Below are 26,865 nucleotides of genomic sequence, written 5' to 3' on the forward strand. Positions count from 1 at the left end.
GCAAGATCAATGCCATTTGGCCAAATACATACCAATATTAATCGACGGATGGGCCTGCATCTTGGCACAGAGCTCTCCGATGTTTGGGGTAATTGAAGACAGTCTCAGCCTCAAATCTTTCTCAACATCTCCCAGTCTTTGCCGATGTTTAGTTTTAATTGCTGCCAAAGCGGAGAACCCAGCTTCGCACAGATAAGTTGTTGCGAAGGGCATCAAAACTACTGCAGAACCGTTACGGCGTAGAAGAGTTAAAAATTGCCATTACATTTTTTTATCTTGCGCACCCCCTAGTGGCAGCTCGTGCACCCCCGGAGGTACGCGCACCACACTTTGGGAAACCCTGCTTTAGCAGTACATTTAGAGTCATTGTCCTGCTGGAACGTGAACCTTTGTCCCAGTCTCAAGCCTCTGGCCGACTCAAACGGGTTTTCCTCCAGAATTGGCCTGTATTTAGTGCCATTCGTCTTTCCTTCAGTCCTGACCAGCTTTCCTGTCCCTGCAGATGAAAAATATCCCCACAGCATCATGCTGCCACCACCATGCTTCACTGTAGGAACGGTGTTCTCAGGGTGTTGGGTTTGCATCACACGTTGCATTTCCCATGATGGCCAAAAAGATCAATTTTAGGCTCATTTGATCAGAGAGAGAATGTCTTCTTCCATGTGTTTGGGGAGTCTGCCACATGCTGTTGGCCAAACTCCAAATGTATTTTCTTAAACGATGGCTTTTTTTCTGGCCACTTTTCCATAAAGCCCTGCTCTGTGGAGTGTATGGCTTAAAGTGGTCCTATGGACAAATACTCCCATCTCCACTGTGGATCTTTGCAGCTCCTTCAGTGTTATTTTTGGTGTCTTTGTTGCATCTCTGATTGATTATGTCCTCCTTGCCCAGTCTGTGAGTTTTGGTGGGCAGCATTCTCTTGTCAGGTTTGTAGTGGGGCCATATTCTTTCCATTTTGCTATAATGGATTCAATGGTGCTCCCACCTGGCAACTTGTCCAGGGTGTACCCCGCCTTTCGCCCTTAGTAAGCTGGGATAGGCTCCAGCTTGCCTGCAACCCTGTAGAACAGGATAAAGCGGCTAGAGATAATGAGATGGTGCTCCTTGGGAAATTCAAATGGGTGTGGGGTGTTTTTAAATTATAACCAAACCCTGATCATCATCTTCACAACTTTTGTTTCTGATCTGTTTGGAGGCTCTTTGGTTTTCATGTTGTTTACTTAGTAGCATTGCAGAGTCAGGGTCCTTCCAGAACAGGTTGATTTTATCCAGACATCATGTGACGGATCATGTGACACTTTGATTGCTCACAGGTGGATCTTAATCAATTAATTAGGTGACTTGTGAAGTGAATTGGTTGGACCAGCTCTTAGTTAGGGGTTTCATACGAAAGGGGGTGAATACCTATGTACAGTCCAGACCCCCCCCCCCCCCCCCCAAAAAAAAAAAAAATCTTAGTTTGTCACAATAAAACAATTTTCACTTTTTAAAGTGGTAGGCATGTTGTGTAAATCAAATGGTACTAACCCTCCAAAAATCCATTTTAATTCCAGTTTGTGATGCGACAAAACAGGACAAACACCAAGGGTTTATGAATACTTTTGCAAGACACTGTACTCACACAGACATACTATTGTGACATGCAGATGACCAGTGTGGTGTAATATGCAGAAGTGTGCACACAGAACTGCAGAACATTAATGTGCATAGATATTTGATTGTAATTTTTCACAGTAGCAGCACATAAATATTGTAGTACTTTACATAACAAGGAACAACACATGAACATGCAGCAATGTGCAAAAGTTCTAGGCACTGTTTTTAGCGGTAACTTTGTTATAGATTTATGTTTTATGACTTCAACATTGAGTCAGTCAAAAACACTATAGATTTCCAAACATTAGTTTTCCAGCAGGGCGGCACGGTGGTGTAGTGGTTAGCGCTGTCGCCTCACGGCAAGAAGGTCCTGGGTTCGAGCCCCGGGGCTGGCGAGGGCCTTTCTGTGTGGAGTTTGCATGTTCTCCCCGTGTCCGCGTGAGTTTCCTCCTCGTGCTCCGGTTTCCCCCACAGTCCAAAGACATGCAGGTTAGGTTTAACTGGTGACTCTAAATTGACTGTAGGTGTGAATGTGAGTATGAATGGTTGTCTGTGTCAGCCCTGTGATGACCTGGCGACTTGTCCAGGGTGTACCCCGCCTTTCGCCCGTAGTCAGCTGGGATAGGCTCCAGCTTGCCTGCTACCCTGTAGAAGGATAAAGCGGCTAGAGATAATGAGATGAGTTTTCCAGCACAAAATTAAATATTACAGAAAAGTGTTTGTGTGGGCGGCACGGTGGTGTAGTGGTTAGCGCTGTCGCCTCACAGCAAGAAGGTCCTGGGTTCGAGCCCCGGGGCCGGCAAGGGCCTTTCTGTGTGGAGTTTGCATGTTCTCCCCGTGTCCGCGTGGGTTTCCTCCGGGTGCTCCGGTTTCCCCCACAGTCCAAAGACATGCAGGTTAGGTTAACTGGTGACTCTAAATTGACCGTAGGTGTGAATGTGAGTGTGAATGGTTGTCTGTGTCTATGTGTCAGCCCTGTGATGACCTGGCGACTTGTCCAGGGTGTACCCCACCTTTCGCCCGTAGTCAGCTGGGATAGGCTCCAGCTTGCCTGCGACCCTGTAGAAGGATAAAGCGGCTTGAGATAATGAGATGAGATGAGAAGTGTTTGTGTGTCAGTAAAGAAAACAGCATATAAGGGACACTTTTCAGACAAAAATATAACGAAGGCTACTGGGTTTTGTTGCCAAAATAAGAAGCAAGTGTGACAAAGTGTCCAGGAGATTGGTGTCTGGTTCTGTAAGATGCTCAGTAAAACTAGCATCTCATTTCTTTATAAAACTGTACACGTTGTACCTGAGACAACTTATTATTTTTTAAAGCAAAGGATTGTTTTTATGCAGATATTGACTTTTTTCATTTATTACTCTTTACTGTTCTTTATAGTTTTTTTTTTTTTTCCAAAATGTAGAAATGTTTAATTTCATTGTTTTTGAAGGCAGCTTTGCTCTACAGCATCACTTTATGTGCTGAAGACTCTTACACAGTACTGTATATTTCAACATTTCCAGTGTGATTCACTTCTTATCTTTCTAAAGCATGCTTTTCCCTAAATGCTATTCTCTGTTTAAGGTTTTGAAGATCCTGCTGCATCTCTGTAGCCACAGTCCTCCACATTTTGTTACAGAGCTGAGGCGAAACGCCACGTTCATCCAAGAAGTAACAGGTAAGAGATTCCACATGCATCTAAAAGTATAGCAACAAGTGTTGCCAGGCAAAACAAACCTCGCCCGGTAGCAATTATGAGGAATATGAAGGAAGATATTGTGAATTTTTTGGCCTTTTTGGTGACCTCGACCTTGATTTTGACCTTGTGTGTGAACATACTTGGTCAATAAAGATGGTTCTGATTCTGTACTGCTCTCAGCCAATCAGAACACACCGTACTGCTCTCACACCGTATTGCACGATTGTTACACTCTTGCAGCACGATGACATAGTGGCTACCACCCCTATATGAAGCACTAGCCACAAAAACCTTGACCGGATGACCCCCAAAATGTTGGCTGCTCTATTTGAGACCGTTGCCCACTTATCCTGAAAGTTTCCTGAAGATTGGTCCAGCCGTTTTCCCATAATATCATAAACAAACAAATGAGGTGATAAATGTTCCCAAGTGGAGCAAAAAGCTTTTCTTTGTTGTCGAGGGATTATAAGCTCAAATCCTGAACATGCCACAGCAATCTGTGGAGTAGATTTGAAAAAAGGAGCAAAATTGGCCATGCTCACAATGACAGTCAATTGTGTGCATCTGTGAGATTGCATATGTGGAAGAGGGCAAATAGCACTTTCCTGAGAGTGTTATGTTGCCTTGTGATGCAGTAGGAGGAAAGGTGTGGTTGGCTGGCTTCACATTAGCCCTCATTTTACCCCAGTTGGCTGGCTGGTGGGTGGGTGGGAATTGGCAAGTTACCAAACTGGGGGGGGGACTGGCAACCAATCTGTTGTATTTGGTGTCTTTCAGTGTACAGTGGTCCTCCAGACGCTATTCATGGCAATGCACTCTTTCAGAAAGTCCGGGTCTCAGCACAGGTGAGAGATTTTGAACCTTAGTTATATATTAATCACATCTAGATACACGATTACTGATGTCACTGGGTTCCTTTACTGCAGGGGTCACCAAACTTTTTTCTCTGGGGGCCACATTGTCGTTCCTGACTGTGATGGGGGCCGGGGTCGGGTCAGCTATATCACATAGAATTGTATGACCCAGACAAATATGACCACCAGCAGGCCTCATTGTGTAGTAGAGATTACTAGCCTGGCACGGCCATCCCCACTACTATATCCACACTACTATATCAACACTTGATTCCTGGCACATATTTGTTTATCTTTACTAGTGGTTTGTAAAAGTAGTAATCAAGTCTTCACACTTTGTTTTAATTTGAAATACCACTGATATTCCATTTATTTATTTTCTAATAAAAATAATATCAAAGCTGTCAAGGTAAGAAACATCTGCCTATTTGAGGTGATTGACACTGGCAAAGGTGAGTGGAAAATTATAAATTGTAGGTAGGCCTGTTGATATTAATAATATAAATAATAATTGTATGCAGCACTTAAAGGTCAAATAAATAGGCCTATAAAATAAATACATTTTAAAAAACAGTGAAATTATAATAATATGAGCAATAGATCAATAGATCACAGCAGTTGTGCTGTGTCCTGCACGTCATTGCTCTCATCCATGGCCAAAGCAAAAAACTCGAATTCTGACACTTTCTCATTCAGCTGGTCATACACGTTGTCCCCCAAATCTTCGGTTCGCCTGGTCATAGTAGGTGCGGAGAGACTCACCGCATTGAGCGCATCCTTCTTGTCGGGACACACCTCCTCGGCCACAGCAAGCATGCATACTTTAACAAAGTCCCCATCAGTAAACGGCTTTCCATGGGTAGCTAGTAGGTGAGCTACCTTATAGCTAGCTCGGACAGCAGCCTGGTTGATCTGGGTTTGGCGAAAGAATACATTCTGTTGTGCAGCCAGTCCGCATTTCATCCTCCGAATCCTGTCTTCTCTTGTTTGCCCTCGCAAACTAGCATACTCTTTGTGGCGGGTTTCATAGTGACAATGCAGATTATATTCTTTGAAAACCGGCACACTTTCTTTACATACAAGATGAACTGCACGGTCCTTACACTGAACGAAAAAATAATCGGTGTTCCACTGTTCTTTAAAAACTCTGCACTCTGTCAGCTTTTCGCTTACCGCTAGCCATTTTGCTGTCCTGAACACTGACAGTTCTCTGCGCATGCGCTGCCTGTCACTGCTTGATCGCGAGCGTATGACGAAAATTCGGAAAATATGAATAGCTCATTTTATAACTAAATATCAATTTTAATTGATAAAATCAACAAAATACAAGATGCAGACATGTTATTATTTGCCAAAAAGCAATTTTAAAAAATAGGCCATGACCACTTTTGGGGATTGCCTCATAGGGCCGGTTCAAGTGATGGGGGGCAGAGGGGCTGGGGGGCCGGTCAAAGGGGGGTGGCGGGCCGGATCTGGCCCGTGGGCCGTAGTTTGGTGACCCCTGCTTTAATGCATTCAACAAACTTTTTTTTTTTTTTTTTTTTTTTTTCTTGCGTGCTGATCTTGTCTGGAGATGACCTGTTATGTTATCGATCTCTTCTCTATAGGAATTGGCCAGTGTGCTCTTCAGTGACATGATGTTCACGGGGTCTGGTGTCTCTCCCTGTAAAGCAGCAGCTCCAACTACAGGTATGTGAGCAAGTGTTCATGATGTATCATTTATAGCTGATTTTTTTTTTTCCCCTTTTCCAACGTGTGTGTGTTTCAGGGGTTTTTAATGTGCAGTACAGTAAGGGGCATTGTTATACATTTAAACAAAAAGGCATCATTATTTGGGATTTAGTGTGGTGTGTTGAGTAGTGTTACTGCCTCAGCGTTCCAATTTGATCCTGAGCTCAGGTTACTGTCTGTGGTGCTTCTCTGCCTGTCCTCCCCATGTCCACTTGGGTTTCCTCTGGGTTCTCTAGTTTCCTCTCACCTTACAGAAACACGTTGGTAGGTGGATTGGTGATTTTTCTAAATTGTCCCGTGTGTGTGTTGCCCTGTGATGGACCTGGGATGCAGTCCTGCCTCTGGCCTAGTGTTACTGGGACAGGGTCTGGTTCACTGTGATTCTGACCAGAGTAAAGTGTTAACTGAAGATGAATGGTCAGTAAATGAATGAATATTCTGGAATTATTTTCACTGACTACTGAAAATCTGTGACTTGTAGATGTGTTTAATCCTCTTCCCATCATATGACTTGATCTGTTCCTTTAAGCAGTGAGCTGCTTGTTTTGTCCTTTTTGTTCATTAAAACATTTGAGCTCTTTCATCAGCAACAGAGAAATCCTAAAAGGAAAAAATAATCATGACTTGAGTGTTAAATCTGTCATGTTTCAAAATATGGCACACTTTTATTTATATGTAATTAAAGGAATGGGATCCGAGTGTCTCCGATCAGGAATGCTGGGATTTGGAAATAGCCCAGCGAGGAAATCATCCAGTAAGACAGAGTTTTGTTTGTTTTTGTTTTTGGTGAAGCATATCCTGGATTGCTGTCTTGTCATGTAATTCATACAGCCTCTCTGCTGCTTCTCCGTAAGGTACAGCAGGTATTCTGGATAAGATTCAGAAGGCTGCAGAGGTGGTGGCCAGCGCTGTTCTTCCCCCCACGGAGCATGCTGGTATCCGACTCCATGATAATCACTACCGGGCTGTAGTGGCGCCTTCTGCTGTTGTGGAGGTTGCAGTGCCCGCCTGTGCTTACAGTGTCCCTTCACACAGCCGCAAAGGTACGCAAATAAGCTACGATTGCTCTGTGGCAGGGGTTTTCAACGAAAAATTTGTGAAGGTCCTGCTACATTAATATTCTTGCTTACAGTGACTTGATTTCCCCCCTCACCCAAGTGTTCAGTTTGATCTGCTGAAATGCTTTGTGGGTCTTCATCCACAAACTACAAAGTCTGAATTGCAGCTCAAAATGTTACATTATTGCACGGCTTATGGCTGCAGTAACAATTCAACTGGTAGTAGTCCGTTATTTCATTCTCTTTCCAAGCGATAAAAGACGTCATGAGGTAAGAAATTGTTAACTTTACAAACGAATTTGCATTGTTTGGTATTTGTGTGCACCGTAGCATTGAAACCCTCATTTACCACACTTTGAAAGATGATTTGCGATAGTAATTGTGGACACTGTTTTATTGAGGGTCTGGCCACACTAGTAGAACTGTTAGCGACTACCATTTTGGATTTGTTTACCCATTTCAGGTCACGTGATCTTGAGTCTGAGGAGGTCTATAGAGTTAAGAACTGTCCAGTGCATTATTTTTTAAAAAAAAATGGAAGGATTGTGGAAACTTTGCAAAAAAGTGGTCAAAAAAAAATCCTGACTGTGAGCGGAGATTACTTAAACACTTGGTGAAAGTCAAATCGGAAGAAATCAACAGTTGAACACATGACTGTGTGTGAGAAATATTACCTTTTTTTTTTTTTTTTAAATAATGAAAGTAAGAGCATTTCCACACTCAATGTGACAAACTCACAGGATTGTAACTAAACAGCTGTTTGACCAGAAGAAACCCACTTGTTGGTGAGACTAATCGGAAGAAAAGGCTTCAATTTTAACTAGGGAGCATAAGCCTTGCACTCTGTAGCAATGGAAAAAGTCATGTGTCAGAGTCCAGATTTACCCTGTTTCAGAGGAAACATATGAAGCGATGCACCCATCATGCATAGTGGCCACTGTACAAGCCTCTGGAGGTAGGGTTATGATCTGTGGTTGCTTCAGTTGGTCAGATCGAGGCTCAGCGATTCTCATCTCATTATCTCTAGCCGCTTTATCCTGTTCTACAGGATCGCAGGCAAGCTGGAGCCTATCCCAGCTGACTACGGGCGAAAGGTGGGGTACACCCTGGACAAGTCGCCAGATCATCACAGGGCTGACACATAGACACAGACAACCATTCACACTCACATTCACACCTACGGTCAATTTAGAGTCACCAGTTAACCTAACCTGCATGTCTTTGGACTGTGGGGGAAACCGGAGCACCCAGAGGAAACCCACACGGACACGGGGAGAACATGCAAACTCCGCACAGAAAGACCCTCGCCGGCCACGGGGCTCGAACCTGGACCTTCTTGCTGTGAGGCGACAGTGCTAACCACTACACCACCGTGCTGCCCCAGTTCAGCGATGTTCTGTAGCAATAAAATGAAGTCCACTGACTGACCAGGTTATCCATCAATGGAATGCCCCCCTCCACTGATGGCACAGGCATAAAATTAAGGCTCGAATAGTGAAAGTGGTTCAGGAAGCACGAGGAATCATTTTCACACATGAATTAGCCACCACAGAATCCTGACCTTAACCCCATTTGAAAGTCTTTGGGATGTGCTGGAGAAAACTTTGCAGAATGCTTCAACTCTCCAGTCAATCAAGACAAGATCTCTGTGAAAAAATTAATGCAGCTCTGGATGGAAATAAATGTTGTGATGTTGCATAAGGTTGTTGAAATAATGCCTTGGCAAATGCATGGCGTAATCAAGGCTAAAGGTGGGCCAGTGAAATTAACGTGGGTGTGTTTTTGGCTGGGTAGTGTATAAGGGGGTGTGCGCACACCCACCATCTGTTACTTCTGCAGTGAAAGTGTGTTTATAGGTGTTCCCTGCATGTCACTTGGTCTGTTAGGACAACAGTGCATATGAATTTTGGTACAGTTTAACTTGTTTGTAAAGGTTACTGCAGGATAAATGATGTTAACTGCATTACAGTTGCATTAATGACCTATTTCCTGTCTCTTAGCCTCTCACAGGTGCCCGGGGCAGGCGAGTGGAGGTTGGGAGGAAACGGGCAGTGGCCACAGCTCCTCACACAACTCCTCTTTCGAGAATGAGCCAATCATTCACACATCACTGAGGGAAAGCAGTCAGTCAGGACACACGGGCAGCCACTCGGGGGCGAGCCGAGAGAGCAGAGACAGCGTATCAGAACGGTAAAGTGGGCGGAGTTATAAAGGCCAGATCACTGTACAGCCTAGAAGTGGAAAAGTAAAGCTGTAAATATGGAATTGTAAGTGTAGAAATTAATTTGGTAGTACTGTATGAAAGCTAGTTGGAGTTGCCTTTATTATTATTTAGTATTATGTTCCATGACTGACTTATCAGTAGATGTATGCAATTTTCATATTAAGATTCAGTCCTTTTTATAAGTCAGGACCATTTTTGTAACATTTGCTGTAATTTGGTCTCTTATGTTCTGTTAATTGGGGGAAACTATAATGTGGCCCTCCAATATACAACCAATCAGGATATGGAATGTCTCTACTTGCCTGTCCATCATGGTGCCATGATTCAGAAAATCAGATTCTTTTGCAACTGTGCAGGCATTCAGGCCTAGACATGGTAGATGGACATAATATATAAATCGGCATCAATCTCATCTCATTATCTCTAGCTGCTTTATCCTGTTCTACAGGGTCGCAGGCAAACTGGAGCCTATCCCAGCTGACTACGGGCGAAAGGCGGGGTACACCCTGGACAAGTCGCCAGGTCATCACAGGGCTGACACATAGACACAGACAACCATTCACACTCACATTCACACCTACGGTCAATTTAGAGTCACCAGTTAACCTAACCTGCATGTCTTTGGACTGTGGGGGAAACCGGAGCACCCGGAGGGAACCCACGTGGACACGGGGAGAACATGCAAACTCCACACAGAAAGGCCCTCGCCGGCCACGGGGCTCGAACCTGGACCTTCTTGCTGTGAGGCGACAGCGCTAACCACTACACCACCGTGCCGCCCGGCATTAATCTATAATTACTAATTCAGGAGAATTAATACATCTCTTCCAAATTAATATAAAACTTTTTTTTAATTCTTTGAAAGTCTTTATTTGCTGCATCTTCAGCAGAGGTGGCAGCAGGAAGTTTGGATGGGGGGGGGGCGACGTGTCGCATGCCAAATCTAGGGGGGTCCGGGGGCATGTCCCCCTGGGAAATTTTGGAATTTTTAACCCTCTAAAATGCTATTTCCTGCACTTTGAGAGGCAAATTTTGGTGGAGTAAAGCTAAGTTTAATGTCTCTCTATTGGAGTACATTTTGTCCTTGTACTTTTTTTTTTCTATATGAAACAGAACCAATGATACTATAACGTAATTACGTCTACTTGGTATCGTTGAGAGAGACCCTCTTATCATGGGTTTGGTCAGGGCAGCAAGTGAATTCATGTAGATCTAGAACAGCATCAAGTTTTTGGGCGCCCAAAACTACTTGTACGCCTCGTGAACGCTATCTAGGCATCCGGACAGGACACGAGTTATCAGTCAGACACAAATGTAGCGACGTTGTCATAGCCTTGCTGTCACAGGGTCCCCGCTTTAGCATAAGTACCCAAGGAGACCAGACATGTCTAGACAGTTGTCATAACAACAGGTTAATTAGTCCACAGAATATTCATAGATCAGTTTGTCGACTAAAAGTGATGGGTTTTACAATTCTGCGTAAGCCAAATAAGGAAAATCCCGGAAAGCGGAGGCAATCGGTGATGTCGGGGCCAGGCTAATTTGCATCGGTTTTGGTGTGAGTGGGTGCTACCAACCTACAGTACAAAAGGATGCCGCCAGGGCGCTGGGATAAAGGGACGCAGTGGGATTTAATAAGGGAAAACAAAGGTGCACAGTGGGCTGTTTATTCACACTACTCTCTCCTTTTCTTCTTTGTAAATAGTCAAAGGACTCCCATCGTAACTTGGGGCGGCACCCCTGTTTAGGTTCAGATCTGTTACATTTGACATGCCATGCAGAGGTCACTGCTCAAGTTGTTTCATTCTGGCTCTTCTTTCTCAGCGTGGAGGCTGTTCAGTTGGGAGACTGTGGTCAGGAAATGGCGCTGATCAGTAGACTGACAAATGGATCTAAAATCTTCCTGTCCAGAGATGAGAGCCAATGCTTCATCAAGGAGTAAGTGTTCATGTTGAAATATTTCAGAAACATTACAACAAAGAATTAAATTTTCCTATGTTGAGACAAGTACTGAAAAGAACTGTTTACTCAGAACTCGCTGAATGGACGTGTAAAGGCTCATTTAGAACTCCTTTACATACGAAAATAAATACCTCCATTTCAAACCATGTAATAGTCCCTACCCACATGCTTTCACCCATCCTTTCCATGGGCATTGGTGTTTAGCAATATGTCCACTAGAGAGCAGCTCGGAGTCAAAAGTTTCTGACAACTGCAAACATGGTGACCAGGGAGGCGGTTTGTTGTGGACTATGTAAAAAAACTTCTAGTTTGTTTGTTTGTTTGTTTGTTTAAAACTTCTTATTCAAAGTTGTGCCATTTTTACCTCACCAGCCCTAGCCTGGGAAATCCCATGCTGCTTTGCACAATCGTTCCGATCTGAAAAGACAGCATGGAAACTATGGTCTAAAGGCTCGCCTGAGTTAGGGAGCCAATCAGAGAGTGGGGAGGGGTGGAAAGACGGTGACGCGTACTACTCGACAAACGGAAGCTTGTAGTTTATTTGGGACTGTTTACGGATCACATTTAACATGGCGGCGAGCGATACGAACCAAACCAGCTTCTCTCATATATTTGTCTTGCACAAATGGCAGTAATCGTTCAGTGCCATTGTTTTCCTATTTTTGTTTTGCCTTCTCTTTCCTTCTCTTCTTCGCCTCTTCGTCTTCTTCGTCGCTCTAACTACGTCACCGGGTACAACTGCCATGATTGGCCATGGGCTACGTATACGCCAAATGATAGACATTCGCAACGTCCAATAAACGGCCGTTGACAATCGTAAACCACACCTCCCTTACGAGAAATTCAATAGGCGGATTCCAGACCATATTTCACTTGTGATATGGTCTGGTGTTAACCAGACTACACCAGCCCTAGGCGATTGCCATCACGCATTGTCCGTCCACAATTCACAAAAATTGCTACTCCTCCCTGAGTGTTTTGTTTGGAAGATCTAATCAGACTGCACAAAAGTTACTCCCTGTGTGGTTTTTTTTTTTAAATTAACAAGTTGCTAATTAGGGGCGGCACGGTGGTGTAGTGGTTAGCGCTGTCGCCTCACAGCAAGAAGGTCCTGGGTTCGAGCCCCAGGGCCGGCGAGGGCCTTTCTGTGTGGAGTTTGCATGTTCTCCCCGTGTCCGCGTAGGTTTCCCCCACAGTCCAAAGACATGCAGGTTAGGTTAACTGGTGACTCTAAATTGACCGTAGGTGTGAATGTGAGTGTAAATGGTTGTCTGTGTCTATTTGTCAGCCCTGTGATGACCTGGTGACTTGTCCAGGGTGTACCCCGCCTTTCGCCCGTAGTCAGCTGGGATAGGCTCCAGCTTGCCTGCGACCCTGTAGAAGGATAAAGCGGCTAGAGATAATGAGAGAGATGAGAGAGAAAGTTGCTAATTAGGCTGATAAACTTTCAGGAAAATCGCTACTCCTCCCTGACTTTTCAATGGATTTTGATTGTTTTGTTTTGAAGATCAAATTGTTCTCATGAAGAGCAACTTGGCTGATTCATTTATAATATACCGTTTACACGGTACGGCCGTGTGAGCTACTGCATCGTTGATGCTCTGGTTATTAATTAAAAATGTCTGTCATGTTTCGCTTGAACTATTGGCTACACTGCCGCATGATTTGCGGTGGTACTGCTCCATTTCGTCTGTATCCGTAAACTTTCAGAAAACAGGTAAATATGAATGCAGAGTATGAACAGAAGGCTTTGTCTGTATCTGTATTAACATTGAGCATAAATAAACCTTAACGGCTGATTTTTGGGTCAGGAAACCTTTTATGAGGGGGAAAAAAACTTTCATAAAATCTCTGGTTAAATGTTCTTGGGAATGAATCTGTAGATGATGTCCTCCTTTTAGTCAGTAATGGTACTTTGGAGGTAGAAACTTGTGTATGTGATCAAACATGGATTTCCCAAAAGATGCAGGTAGGCAGGTGCAAATCCTCCAATGATGTTTTTTTTTTTTTCCCCCTTTCTCTCTCTCTCTAGGTGTTCTACTTTAAACTGTGAAGTTGTGGTAGAACTTCTCTGTCACAAACTCCAGGATTCCTCACAAACCACCCAAATGGTATTATTTTGTGATCTATTACTTCTAACCAAGAAGTGTCTGATCTAAACATGCTGCTACTTTTAAGCACATCGTTCTCGATAATATGAGACTGTTCATGCTGGCTCTTGTTAGAAGAAATGGACAATATAATCCTTCTTATATAACCCCTTTTGGCATTGCAATCTTATCTTATTTCCCCAGAGGGCTCTGTGTGGTCTGGCATGCCTGATGTGCACAGATCTGCTCTCTTTAGAGCAGATCTTCAGTGTTACACATGTACGCCTCGCCCAGTTGAGTAAGGGGACAGCAGGACCTGTAACAAACAAGGCAACCAAGGTAAGATAAAGGAGGAGGTATACAAGGGAGTATTGTGTATAAATAAATGTAACGAGGACTTGGATGTCTTTTCTGTCTGTCAGCTTCTTCGGCAGTTTGAAGCTCTGTTGGGTAATTCCTTGGAATCATCCACTACTTCACGGTCAGATCAACCCTCAAATCCAACTCTCACTAGTCCTCTCGTCTCCGCACCGCCAGATGCTTCTGTAAAGAAACCATCTAGAAATGACTCCCAGGCTCCCTCTGCTGGACAAGAAGACCAGGAGGAATTTTGTACTGATTCTGTCGAGGAGAGCCAACAGAAAGAGCAGAGTGTTTTGGGAAATGACAACAGAACCACAGACTTTTATGAGAGCTCAAAGCCGTCTGTTAATCATCCCAGACTGTCACTGTTTAGTGGCATGGAGCTGATAAACAGAGGGAAACCAGTGTGTCTGGTTGAGCCTGTTCTTGTAGAGCCAGATACCCAGACCAGTGCAGAAGCCTTCAACAACATCGACATGGTTGTGGAGAAGAACTCAGAAACAACAGCAGAGCCTTCTTCATCCTCTAGTAGTGAACATACATCTGCCTTCTCTTTCCTCAACCTCTAACCTGGTGTTTAGATTTTTTTTTTTCTATTGTAGATTGCAATATTTTTGATAGAATCAGTGGTCCTATGAGAAAATATGCCTAGAATGGAATAATATGGGTATAGTGCTCCGAGATGATGCTAAAACTGCGGTCTGCGCGGCCATCTTGGAAGTCACTCGCTCCAGAGCGCACATAGAGTACACATTCACCGATTCGTTTCCGCGTTAGAGGGCTTAGAAGCTTGGTTTTTTTAAGAATTTAGACATCTGAAGTGATGGAGCACTACTGTGAAAGTTTGGATAAGCAGGCACGGGAGCGTTATGCTGAGAAGGTACGTTTCATTGGGAATGTAGATCCATACACTGTTAGTGAGAAGGAATGGAAAGCTGACCCCAGCTTGTTGCCGCATGCGACATACATCGATCTTGTGAACTATCTAGTGTTTCACCCAAGTCCATTTTGTGAACTAAAGCATGTGTACATAAACATTACTAGGCCTAGATCTTAAATGCCATTTGATGCAACAATGCACTGCAGTAGACATAAGCTACCTAATGTGACAAATATATCCATTAATCATTGCTGAAAGTACATAGAAAAGATAATAGTTTGTATCACATTTATTTTAGTAACTATGAAATTCAAGACAATATTAACCTACCTGTCACAAACTCTACGTTCACACTGCAAGGCTTAATGCTCAATTCCGATTTTTTTGTGAAATCCGATTTTTTTTTTTTTTGTGAGGTCGTTCACATTAACAAATATATGCGACTTGTATGTGATCCTCAGTATGAACGAAAAGCGACCTAAAAGAGTTCCACATGCGCATTGCAGGATATGACGACGTCACACGCAGTGAGCATGGCCAGTGTTTACGGAAGTAAAACCGCCCGGTTGCGGTATGACCCATCCAATCTAGCTTGAATAGCTGCATCCCCCCAAATGGAAATCAGCTCCCTAACCTCTGCATCCTTCCATTGAGAAGATTCAGAACCTTCACAGCCCGAAGCGTCCCTCGCATTGATGTCATGCGCCATGTTGTTGTAACTTTTTTTGAGAGACCCGCCGCCTACTTCAGCGCAGAATAGTGACGTTTGTGGCTTGTTGATGACGTGTAAGTCGGATGAATGCGACCTGGCGGTTCAGACTGAAGTCGCATATGAAAAGAGCGGATAGGAATCGGAATTAGGACCACATATCCAAACGACCTGGGTCGGATTTGAAAAAATCGGATCTGTGTCGTTCATATTGTCAATAAAAGATCGGATACAGGTCACATATGGGCGAAAAGATCGGATTTGAGTCACTTCAGCCTGCAGTGTGAACGTAGCCAAAGTGATCAGAACAAATCCGGATACACTCAAGTTGTCCTAAATTTGATCGGTTGATGGCAGCCAGCCACTGTCGTCTCCTCCGCTCGCTTTTCTCCTGTGCTGCAATTCCCTGGTTAGTCACGACTTTAGGGAGTCTGTGGAAGCTTTTGCCACCCTTTTCCCCCCGGCTACTACAGCCAACAATGACACACGTATTCGGCATTGTCACCCCTTTTTGCTTCGCTGAACAACAACAATGCACTGACACAGCGACCTTTGACTTCCAATATGGCCGCCGCTGGGTTTGCGCTGACCTTGAAGCACTCTATAAGCTCTCTCCAGATGCATGAAGGTACGAAAATGCCATGAACAAATCACCCAGTCTTATACTTGACAAGTAACTATCTATATTTAAGATTAAAAGCGATATCCACTCAAGGGCAGATCATAGATTTGACTTGAGTAATCGTATAAAGTTGCCTTCTTGGGTATGCTTAGTTAAAGTCAAGTGTGGCATTAATATTTATGTAATATTTATACATGTTCACATGCTGCTAGTGGGTCCTATATATTCATGGACGGACTGGGAAGAAGGTTGCTGACAAACCGTGTGTAATAGCAGGTGAGCTGCAGGCAGTTAGAATAGGGGTGTAACGATACAGCGTATAATAATGTAGACTGTCCAAAAAATACTGCTTATCATGGGAGGAGTAATTGAAAGAAAGAAGCCTTTGTCATATATTGCAGTACCAGGCAGAAGTTTGGAAACTCATTTGTAATAAGTATGTCCAAACTTTGGACTGGTACTGTACATTAGACCACAGTGGTGTTTTTTTTTTTTTTTTTTTAAATATAGAATAGAAATCTTGTTAGGAAGCTGGGCTCTGAGCACAGGGTAAGTCATGATACCACATGCTCTGAAGCAGAGAGTTAAAGGTAATCTGTGGTTGGTAGAAGAGAGCAACTGGACTTGCTTGAAAAATCTTGAAGACGTTTCGCCTCTCATCTGAAAGGCATCCTCAGTTCTGTCTGACTAATAGGGAGTATCAAGTATTTATCCTCTCATGAATCATCATAGAATCCGAATGCTGATGGCTGCATTGTAGGTGGCTGATAAAAGATGTCATAGACACCCACCTCTGTTCAGTGATGGTCATTCCAGGTTGACAAAAATGAACGATCCTGTCTAGCTAAGATGTCTGCCAGTTTTCTGCAAGTCCTCATACTCCCACACCAGTCGAAGGGATCTCATCCCAAAGTGTGTAGAAACATATCTGTGAAGATACTCAGTCATCCAGGTACATAGTAATCTGTGGTTGGTAGAAGAGAGCAACTGGACTTGCTTGAAAAATCTTGAAGACGTTTCGCCTCTCATCTGAAAGGCATCCTCAGTTCTGTCTGACTAATAGGGAGTATCAAGTATTTATCCTCTCATGAATCATCACAGCTATAGAGAGTTAAAGGCTGCTCAAGGGCCCAACAGGGGAAGCTTGGCAGTGCTGGGGCTTGAACCCCTAACCTACTGATCAGGAACTCAGGCCTTTAACTGTGCTCCCATTACCCACGTTTAAACTTAATCAAACCCACACTACCTCCTCTGAAAAAGAAACTTCCTCTTTAGTTTGAACCAGATGCTCCAGGGTTTAAAAAAAAAAAAAATCTCTCGGAAGCAAGCGGTTTTTCACAAGCTAATATACTAGCATATGAAGCTTTAATGATCAATTCAATCTGGACTGAAGAAATCAGTGGGAAGTTAATAGCTATAGGTATGAGCCCCTACGCACTAGAGTGAAGAACACTGGATGCAAAAACACACGTGAGCTACAGAGAGCAACAATTTGACAACACGACTTGCTAACAGAAGAATTTGAAATTTTTAAAAAGGGGGGGGGGACCATCCTGTGCTTCAGACCCCCTGGCGTCACTTCACTGAAAACTTGACAAGTGTTAGTTTGCTTAGCCTTGCTTAATTCTGATTATATGGTTCACACCAACGGTCACTAAGGTTTTCTACACTTTGCAATGTGTGAACGTTTGAATCAATTGAAAACGGAAACATCATGCTCGTTTTTGCAGTGCTGAAAAGGTCATGAACCAAGACACCATTGTATCAAATTGGAGTTCTGTGTATTGTTACACTCCTACTAAATATTTAATAGGTTTGCCTGAGAAAATGGCTAACCAGTGTCAGTATTCTGTATTTAAGTTGTTGAGGGTAGCTGGGTTCCAGGTTCGATCCTGAACTCGGGTTACTGGGTGGAGTTTCACATGTTCTTGCTAGGTCTGTGTAGGTTTACTCAAGGTTCTCCGTTTTCCTCCCACCTACCCCCCAAAAAAACAACCACCCCAACCCATGCCACTAGGTTGCCTGGCTAAAGATGAACTGGGGTGTGTGTGAGACCTTGCTACGTGCTGAGATCCCAGGCTAGGCTTTGGATCCACTGTGCCCCTGCCCAGGATAAGTAGTTACTGAAAGAGTGAGAGAATCCTCTAAGACCAGATGCTTCACAATTCTCAACATCTACTCTCTGTATATTGAGCATAAATTGCTGTTGAGAGAAAACTGATGGATGTACCTCAGGATTGATTTCCTCCAGTGTTTACCTTGCCTGACACACATTGTGTTTCTTGACAAGTAATTTAATGATCATTTTGTTTTGCACTATGGGGTTATTCCTCAAAGCTATTTCAGTCTTCCTAGAACTTAAAACCTTTTTAAAAAATGATCACAAAACAGAAGCATTAACAGGCAAAATAATTTTGGTGTATGTCCATTTCACTAATGAAATCGGCTGGTTTTGCAAATTATGCTGTGTGTGTGTGTGTGTGTGAGAGAGATATCTGCAATTAAACATCAGAAAATAGTGTTAATCACATCTTCAATTATAGACACCTATACAATAAAGTTATTTAAAAACCTTTATTGTTGATATTGTACGAAGATCATTTGAGAAAATAAGCATTTATAAATTGTAAATATGTTAGCTATGTTCTGTACAATTCTACTTACGAAACATGAAGGGTGATGGTAATGAACATCATCAAAACTGATAGTCTTACACTGTAGCTCCCAAACCTTTTGAGCTGCAACCTTCTCAGAAACAATTTGAAAAAAAAAACCCACCAAACCATGTTGCGGTTCAAGCAACTCCTTCTGAACACATTTCCCCTGAGAAACATTACAAACACCACACACCTCTTCACAGAAGGATTGTAGTCTACTTCTGTTTTGCTGCCTGAGTGCACACTCCAGGTGTTCAACTAAATTTGTGTTCATTTAAGAGCTGTTTTGTCCAACTGATTTTGTAAGGAAGCATTTAAGAACACACAACGCTGCACACTCGGGGTTCGTTTTGTTTGTATGGGCTCTGGAAAGGGATGTTCAAAAAGCACATATGGGTATGCTGGCCACATCCACAAACAGTTGTGTAGCTTTAAGGGACCTTTGCATATAAGAGTGCACATGTGCGTTTAAAATCTAAGGAAAAGTAATTCTCAAAAATGTTTATATATGCACATGTAGATGTTTCTCAAAAGCCATCCTGCAACCCCCCAGGTTAAGAACTGCTGGTCTGTCATAGGGATGGACCGGACCACAGTGTCTCAGTGCAAGTTAACAGCTATATCAGCATCCTTCTTGTACAAGGACAAACTCTCAAATATTTCAGTTGGAAGCTTGAGTATGACCGCTGGCTAAATATATAATGTAACTATGAAGAGCGCAGATCTCTGCCAAGTACAATAGTCGACTCTTCAATGATATGCAAACCTACAACTACTTCATATGTCTGCATATATTTACAAAATTATTAGAATCATGTGCTTACATGTGCATCGCAGAGGATTACCGGTACTCATGAATGTGTACTGTGATACAGAGTCATAGTTCTACACTGGCTATGTTTTGTCACTATTGAACTTTACTGCCATTTACTGGATTTTAAGATGTATAGCACTTGAGCACAGACTTCCATCCATCCATCTTGTACACAGCTTATCCGTCAGCGTTGTCACAGGTGACTTCAGGCGAGAGGCGGGTTACACCCTGGGCAGGTCACCAATCTATTGCAGGGCTAACACAAAGATGAACAGCCATTCATTCATATTCACACCTAAGGACAATTTAGAGGAGCCAGTTGACCTAATTCACGTCTTTGGACCGTGGAAGGAAACTGATGTAGGCACGGGGAGAACATGCAAACTCCACACAGAAAGGCCTCAATAGGCTAGAAGGTTGGAACCCAGAAGCTTCCTGCTGTGAGAGGACAGTGCTAGCCACCGCCCTGCCCCGCACAGACTTCTGCTAAGGCCAAACGCTGTATCTCACAACATAATGAAAGTGAAAAATTTGTGGATCTGCCCCGTGACTCAGATCACTTCAAAAATAGAATGGTTGCTTCCTTGGCCCATGCTACATCCTTTCACCAAGTTTCATGGAAATCAGATCAGTAGGTTTTGCACAGTCCTGCTTACAGACAGACAAACTGCACCGAAAACATAACCTCCATGGCAGGGGTAATCATACATACAAAATTACACTCTTGGGCTGATCAAGATGTAGTGCTTCCTAATAACTGTCCATTATTCACCTGAACTTGTAGGACCTAATGATAAACAGAAGGAGGGAAGAACCATGTTGTGCGTATATGGAAAGATACTAAAACCATCCCATACCTCTTATGACTAACCGGTGGCATTACTAGGGCCCTAGACTGCTATTTTAGGGGAAGACTAATTTTAGACCATGGTGTCTTCCTGTGTTCCTATGAAACGGCTGAATCACATTCAGAAAAGCCAAAAGAAAATTATTCTATTCAGGCTCTGCAAATTATTCTGTAGGTTAAAATTGTGTCATGGTCTCAGTTTGAATACTTTCAAACATCAATTATGGGTCACTTAAGTTCTTGTTACCTCCACTAATAAAAGTGCCTGAAGACTGGGTACAACATACCTGAGTTAAAACAATAATCCAATAAATACAGACATTCTGCTAATGTTCAGTTCAAATGAGACAGTTTGCACTAAGCAACAGACCAACTGAAAAAGAAAAATGATCGAAGGTAATAATATACTTGTGTGGCACATATCTATACTATAGTTAGCAACTTGCCACCAATTTGACCTTGTGGCAGACATGGAAGAAATCACAAAGCCTGAGTCCATTTTTTATATACACAAGATAAAACTAAACTAAATAAATGAATTAGTAAAAATCAAATAGGAACAAAACGCAACATAATTACCCTCAGGTCTAATGTATATGGATTAGAACTGGTAATATAGCGATTGTTGAGTCATTATGCTCTCATGTGCTTAGCTAAACCACCTCTGTGATCCCAGAAGTCTTTAGGAGAGGGAAAAAAAAAAATGCATAATTTCTCTGTGCACCTTTACCACTTAACTCACTACTCATCACAAAGCTCACCAAGAACACGTCTTGCATCACACTCTCTTGACCTTGTATTATTTAGCATGTAGCACCATGTACATGTCACGCTGAGTAACAGGAATTTACATGTAATAATCATGTAACATGCTATCTGAGATTTCTTTTACATTATAGCACCCAAGAAAAGATCTAAACAAAACCTGACACTGATAAAACAGAAAAGCGCTGTAAAAATGGGTACCAAAGCAGTTACGCCAAAGTGAAGACAGATTCACGCTGTGCCACTGATGTGGGTTTCCTTTGTAATGGATTCCCTGTGCACTGTTCCTTCTACCATTAGATGAGATGTTCGGGTTGGCAGTGGGGCTCAGGTTGCTCCTGGCTGGCCATGGGTTTTTAGGCTGTTGAAGTGGGCTTCTCTAAGGATGCGGTTGATATGACGGTAGTTGTCATCAGCTTTGCACAGCGGGAAGGCCGCCTCTTCACCAAACTGGCCAGAGGTGCTAGGGCTACAGGAATCCTCAAGGACGCACTTTCCATTTTGCTCTACAGACTGGTAGATAGTGCCAGCTCCTGTCAGCTTCTCCGGACTGCTAACGCAACTGCTATCACTACTGGAAGACTGTTATAATGGGAAGAAACACACGTTTCAAAAATGTGGGCAAAGATCGTTCACTTTTTTGCATACTTTATTATTGATTAAAGCAAGGAAAAACTGACCAGCATCCTTACCTCAGAGTCCCAAACATCATGGGCTAGTTCAGAAAAGAACGAATGACCTGGAAATCTCTTAGCTTGAGGCAAAAGTTGCTCTTCCTCAGCATCGCTGCTGTGACGCCTTTTTCTGTTAGGAGAAGACTATACTCATTTTCAGTGGTCACTGGAATAATTCACCATAACAATCTACATCATGGCACCCCAAGGTCCAGATTAAAATCTTTAGAGGAATACTGAAGTGCTTTTTTAGCCTTGCGCTGTCATATTTGTAGCATATGGGTGACTACCATTGCCAAAAAAGGTCAACTTGTTTCCATGAACTGAGAAAAGAATGGAAAACCAGTTTATTCCAGACACAGTGTACTGAAAATCTAAAGCAGGCAGTTAAAAGTAAGGAACAAAACACTTAAGGATGTGCTGTTAAAGGAAAATAATTATAATGATTACAATTTTTAATTTATTAATGAACAACACATTATATGTTTTAACCAGTTATAATGTTGTGAAACATCCGTGAAACAATTTAGTTCTGTTATCACTAACATTATAGAAGCTAGTCAGTCCCCCCAGGATTTCGCGGGCCTTTTTTATGATTGTTGCGGGCTAAAATGTCTGATGTTGTGGGGGGTTTTCCAAAAAATTGCGATGAAAGTTGCGGTGTTTTTTAGGTTTTTGTTGCGATTACATTGCGGGAGGAAGTGAAAGTTGCGATTTTCTCTTTTTGTGATTAAAATTGAGTGATATGTTAAATATTAAAGTTATTACTGAAAAACTATTGATTAAAAAAACAAAAGACACTGAGAAATGGTCCTATAAACATCTTTACCAATATAAAAGATTACCAGGACTACAAAAATGCAGAAAAATAGGCTTTACTTATCCAAATGCTCCTGTTGGTTCAAAAGTTAAAGTGCATAGAACCTCACAGCACAACATGAAGTTACCTTAAAATATAAGATAAATGCCTCAGCTTTCATGTAAGAAAAAAAAAAAAACTATTAAATACTAGTACTGTGTGCAGGCAGTCTCTCCTGAAGACTAAAATAAACAATAATTATAAACTAATAAAATAAATGGCTCAGGCTTCATAGAAGAAAAAATTTTTTTTTGCGGTGATTGGATATAATTGCAACACCGCCCTGAATTCGCGGGAATTGGTTGAATTTGCGTTGAAGTTGCAAATCGCAACATCGTGAAATCCTGGAGGGTCTGGCTAATATAGATATTTAAGCACTGCCTAAAAGCAGAGCTCCTGATGAGTGTATGAGCAAAATATTTGCAAGGGCACAAAATCAACCTGAAAAGAAGAAAAAGTATGGGGCTCTGCTCCGTGCACGCAGTCTTACCATTTACAGTCCCATTTTTTCTCCTCATTCTTGTAATTAAGACATGTTACCAATATATCCAGACTCTTAAAAAAAAAAAAAAAAGTCCTCTGTTCTCATGACTTTCTTGTGGTAGAAACCTTACTGACTGTTATGCCAGAATCAGACTTGATATTTTTGTCTTTCACGATAGTCACCATATCAGATTAGGCAAATTATAGTGCCATAAATTATTTCCATGTCTTGGTCGGGAGACTAGCAACACTATACAGTGGTGCTGGAAAGTTTGTGAACCCTTTAGAGTTTTCTATATTTCTGCATAAATATGACCTAAAACATCAGATTTTCACACAAGTCCTAGAAGTAGATAAAGAGAACCCAGTTAAACAAATGAGACAAAATTATACTTGGTCATTTATTTATGGAGGAAAATGATTCAATATCTGTGAGTGGAAAAAGTACGTGAACCTTTCCTTTCAGTATCTGGTGTGACCCCCTTGTGCATCAATAACTGCAACTAAACGTTTCCAGTAACAATCAGTCCTGCACACCAGCTTGGAGGAATTTTAGCCCATTCCTCCGTACAGAACAGCTTCAACTCTGGGATGTTGGTGGGTTTCCTCACATCAACTGCTCGCTTCAGGTCCTTCCACAACATTTCGATTGGATTAAGGTCAGGACTTTGACTTGGCCATTCCAAAACATGAACTTTATTCTTCTTTAACCATTTTTTGGTAGAACGACTTGTGTGCTTAGGGTCGTTGTCTTGCTGCATGACCCACCTTCTCTTGAGATTCAGTTCATGGACAGATGTCCTGACATTTGCCTTTAGAATTCGCTGGTATAATTCAGAATTCATTGTTCCATCAATGATGGCAAGCCATCTTGGCCCAGATGCAGCAAAACAGGCCCAAACCATGATACTACCACAACCATGTTTCACAGATGGGATAAGGTTCTTATGCTGGAATGCAGTCTTTTCCTTCTCCAAACATAACGCTTCTCATTTAAACCAAAAAGTTCTATTTTGGTCTCATCCATCCACAAAACATTTTTCCAGTAGTCTTCTGGCTTGTCCACGTGATCTTTTTGCAAACTGCAGGCAAGCAGCAGTGTTCTTTTTGGAGAGCAGTGGCTTTCTCCGTGCAACCCTGCCGTGCACACCATTGTTGTTCAGTGTTCTCCTGATGGTGGACTCATGAATATTAACATTAGCCAATGTGAGAGAGGCCTTCAGTTGCTTAGAAGTTACCCTGGGGTCCTTTGTGGCCTCACTGACTATTACACACCTTGCTCTTGGAGTGATTTTTGTTGGTCAACCACTCCTGGGGAGGGTAACAATGGTCTTGAATTTCCTCCATTTGTACACAGTCTGTCTGATTGTATATTGGTGGAGTCCAAACTCTTTAGAGATGGTTTTGTAACCTTTTCCAGCCTGATGAGCATCAATAATGCTTTTCCTGAGGTCCTCAGTAATCTCCTTTGTTCGTGCCATGATACACTTCCACAAACATGTTGTGAAGATCAGACTTTGATAGATCCCTGTTCTTTAAATAAAACAGGGTGCCCACTCACACCTGATTGTCATCCCATTGATTGAAAACACCTGACTCTAATTTCACCTTCAAATTAACTGCTAATCCTAGAGGTTCACATACTTTTGCCACTCACAGATATGTAATATTGGATCATTTTCCTCAATAAATAAATGACCAAGTATAAATTATTTTTGTCTCATTTGTTTAACTGGGTTCTCTTTATCTACTTTTAGGACTTGTGTGAAAATCTGATGATGTTTTAGGTCATATTTCTGCATAAATATAGAAAATTCTAAAGGGTTCACAAACTTTCAAGCACCACTGTAAGCTTGACCCTGACTAATTATCATTCACGACCTTGTTGTCAGGGAGGAGGGTCAAGAAGTTGTCAACCATGGCTAAATAAGGAACGTCAAGGAACATGTAGAAGGAGTTGTCAAACCAGGCTTGAAAATGCAAAGACTTCTGACATGCTCAACTTTTCTTTGGAGTGTCGTGCGGCGTCCCAGATCCCAAATGGCCGTTCTTTGATTAGGTCACACTACAAGGCCCGTTCATCATTCCCGAAGTTCATATTTGAGCCTGATGTTGGATATTCATTCATCGGCCATAACAAGTGCGTCCAAATCAGGTTGAATTCATGTAGTCCGATCTCAGCATTACAAGTAGTCAATACTGGAGACTCTGTCCATAAATGTTAAATAAATATGTCTCCTTACAGAAAGCTTCACAAGATCAACAATTATACATTTTTTTTCTTTGGTAAATGATGACATTTTGAATCTGTTAATCTTTGGATTTAATATCTTACCATTCCACAAAAACTGCTTTGCCAAGACAGACATTCTTTCATGTCTTCTTCATCCTAAGTCCGTCACTCTTAAGGCATGCTGTAGCTTTGAGTCTGTGTTATATAATCATGTACTATTTTTGCTGCAAAAGATGCAGTGGATAGAGTATCCCTTTAACAGAATATCCCTTCAGCGTGCCTCAGAACGATTATAAGAAACTGCTGCTTTTATTTAATGTGCACATTAGGTCATATTTATTCACACACATCGCTATCGGTTATTAATGTCCACTGCAGGATTATGACTCAGCTAGTTGAACAAGCATTCATTTTATAGGGTTCAGGACGACTGTAACACATTTCGCCTCCTGAGCCGAACCATAAATACCGATAACACTGAACACAACAACTTTTTAGCGAGTGAATATCTAATAGCACACCAGGGGCGGCACGATGGTGTAACGGTTAGCACTGTCGCCTCACAGCAAGAAGGTCCTGGGTTCGAGCCCAGCGGCCGGCGAGGGCCTTTCTGTGTGGAGTTTGCATGTTCTCCCCGTGTCTGCGTGGGTTTCCTCCGGGTGCTCCGGTTTCCCCCACAGTCCAAAGGTTAGGCTAACTGGTGGCTCTAAATTGACCGTAGGTGTGAATGTGAGTTTGTCTATGTGTCAGCCCTGCGACGACTTGGCGACTTGTCCAGGGTGTACCCCGCCTCTCGCCCGTAGTCAGCTGGGATAGGCTCCAGCTTGCCTGCGACCCTGTAGAACAGGATAAAGCGGCTACAGATAATGGATGGATGAATGGATAGATAGCACACCAGGTGTTCAGTGTGTATTCACACACACACACACACACACACACACACACACACACATCAGGTACAGTACTAGTGTAATATGTGCTGGATATCTCTGCAGACAAAGAAATGAATCACAAGACAGATAAAAAATAAAATGAAACACTTACCTGCTTTCTGATAGCATGGGTAAGCCGTGCATTTGACAGTGAGCTGGTAGGGAGGGAGGATATCGTCCAAAAGCTTCACCAATCAGTGTTTTTAACCCGGGGAGTGTTATTCCCCTGTGACTAAATAATCAGGAACCTAACTACACATATTCACCTCCGATTATAAAACCCTGAAAACTGAAGTTGACTGAATAAAGGTCAGTCGATATCAATCAATGTCTTCTTTGCTAGCTAATCCATAAACCCGATTAGGAATTATATACGTAGATACTGATGTGTCCGTTTCAGTTCACTAACCCTTACTGCTCAGAATAGCTAGTGATTATACATAAAGTGGACTAACTATTGTGCTTAAATAGAACTTTATTGATCTTCTGAATCCGTTTACAGCAGATATAAACAAACACCTTCAGCCCGGTCCCAGGAACAAAATCACACGCTCTGTGTTTTTATCACGTACACCAACAGGTCAATACAAAACAGCAGTCTACGCTTGCCTGGTGACTTTGTATTTCCTTTAACGAAGATAAACTTACCTTGGTTTAAGCACTATAAGCTTAACTATTCAGTAAAATAAACCCTAACCTGTACCACTTAACTAAACGCCTCGAAAGCAACTTCCATGACAGCTACCATTTCTGTTCGGCTAAATAAGATGGAAACTTCCGGGTTCCGTGTGTGACGTTTTCGTGACGTAGGCGCCGCTTGTGTAA

General features: G+C 42.5%; 2 protein-coding genes across 5 annotated transcripts in view; one reads left to right on the forward strand and one right to left on the reverse strand.

Moving 5' to 3' along the window:
* Window positions 1-18,353, forward strand: part of tepsin (TEPSIN adaptor related protein complex 4 accessory protein) — a 21,252-nt gene extending 2,899 nt beyond the window's left edge. For all 4 annotated transcript variants that reach the window (XM_060940009.1, XM_060940011.1, XM_060940012.1 and 1 more), the window contains exons 4-13: window positions 3,169-3,262; window positions 4,061-4,128; window positions 5,745-5,826; window positions 6,554-6,622; window positions 6,723-6,911; window positions 8,927-9,116; window positions 10,975-11,088; window positions 13,145-13,223; window positions 13,407-13,541; window positions 13,625-18,353. In XM_060940009.1, coding sequence (XP_060795992.1) covers window positions 3,169-3,262; window positions 4,061-4,128; window positions 5,745-5,826; window positions 6,554-6,622; window positions 6,723-6,911; window positions 8,927-9,116; window positions 10,975-11,088; window positions 13,145-13,223; window positions 13,407-13,541; window positions 13,625-14,134 — 1,530 coding nt within the window. In that variant the 3' untranslated portion in view covers window positions 14,135-18,353. The remainder of the gene's footprint in view (window positions 1-3,168; window positions 3,263-4,060; window positions 4,129-5,744; window positions 5,827-6,553; window positions 6,623-6,722; window positions 6,912-8,926; window positions 9,117-10,974; window positions 11,089-13,144; window positions 13,224-13,406; window positions 13,542-13,624) is intronic.
* On the reverse strand, window positions 18,337-26,816 carry si:dkey-21c1.1 (uncharacterized protein LOC100150256 homolog). Its single transcript, XM_060940016.1, has 3 exons — window positions 26,153-26,816; window positions 21,552-21,663; window positions 18,337-21,441 (listed from the first exon to the last, which is right to left on the reverse strand). Exons 1-3 carry the CDS (start codon window positions 26,182-26,184, stop codon window positions 21,187-21,189), a joined length of 399 nt encoding a protein of 132 aa, XP_060795999.1. The 5' UTR covers window positions 26,185-26,816; the 3' UTR covers window positions 18,337-21,186.
* Window positions 26,817-26,865: the final 49 nt, after the last annotated feature.

Source organism: Neoarius graeffei, chromosome 14 (genome assembly GCF_027579695.1).
Source record: "Neoarius graeffei isolate fNeoGra1 chromosome 14, fNeoGra1.pri, whole genome shotgun sequence".
Classification (NCBI taxonomy): Eukaryota; Metazoa; Chordata; class Actinopteri; order Siluriformes; family Ariidae; genus Neoarius; species Neoarius graeffei.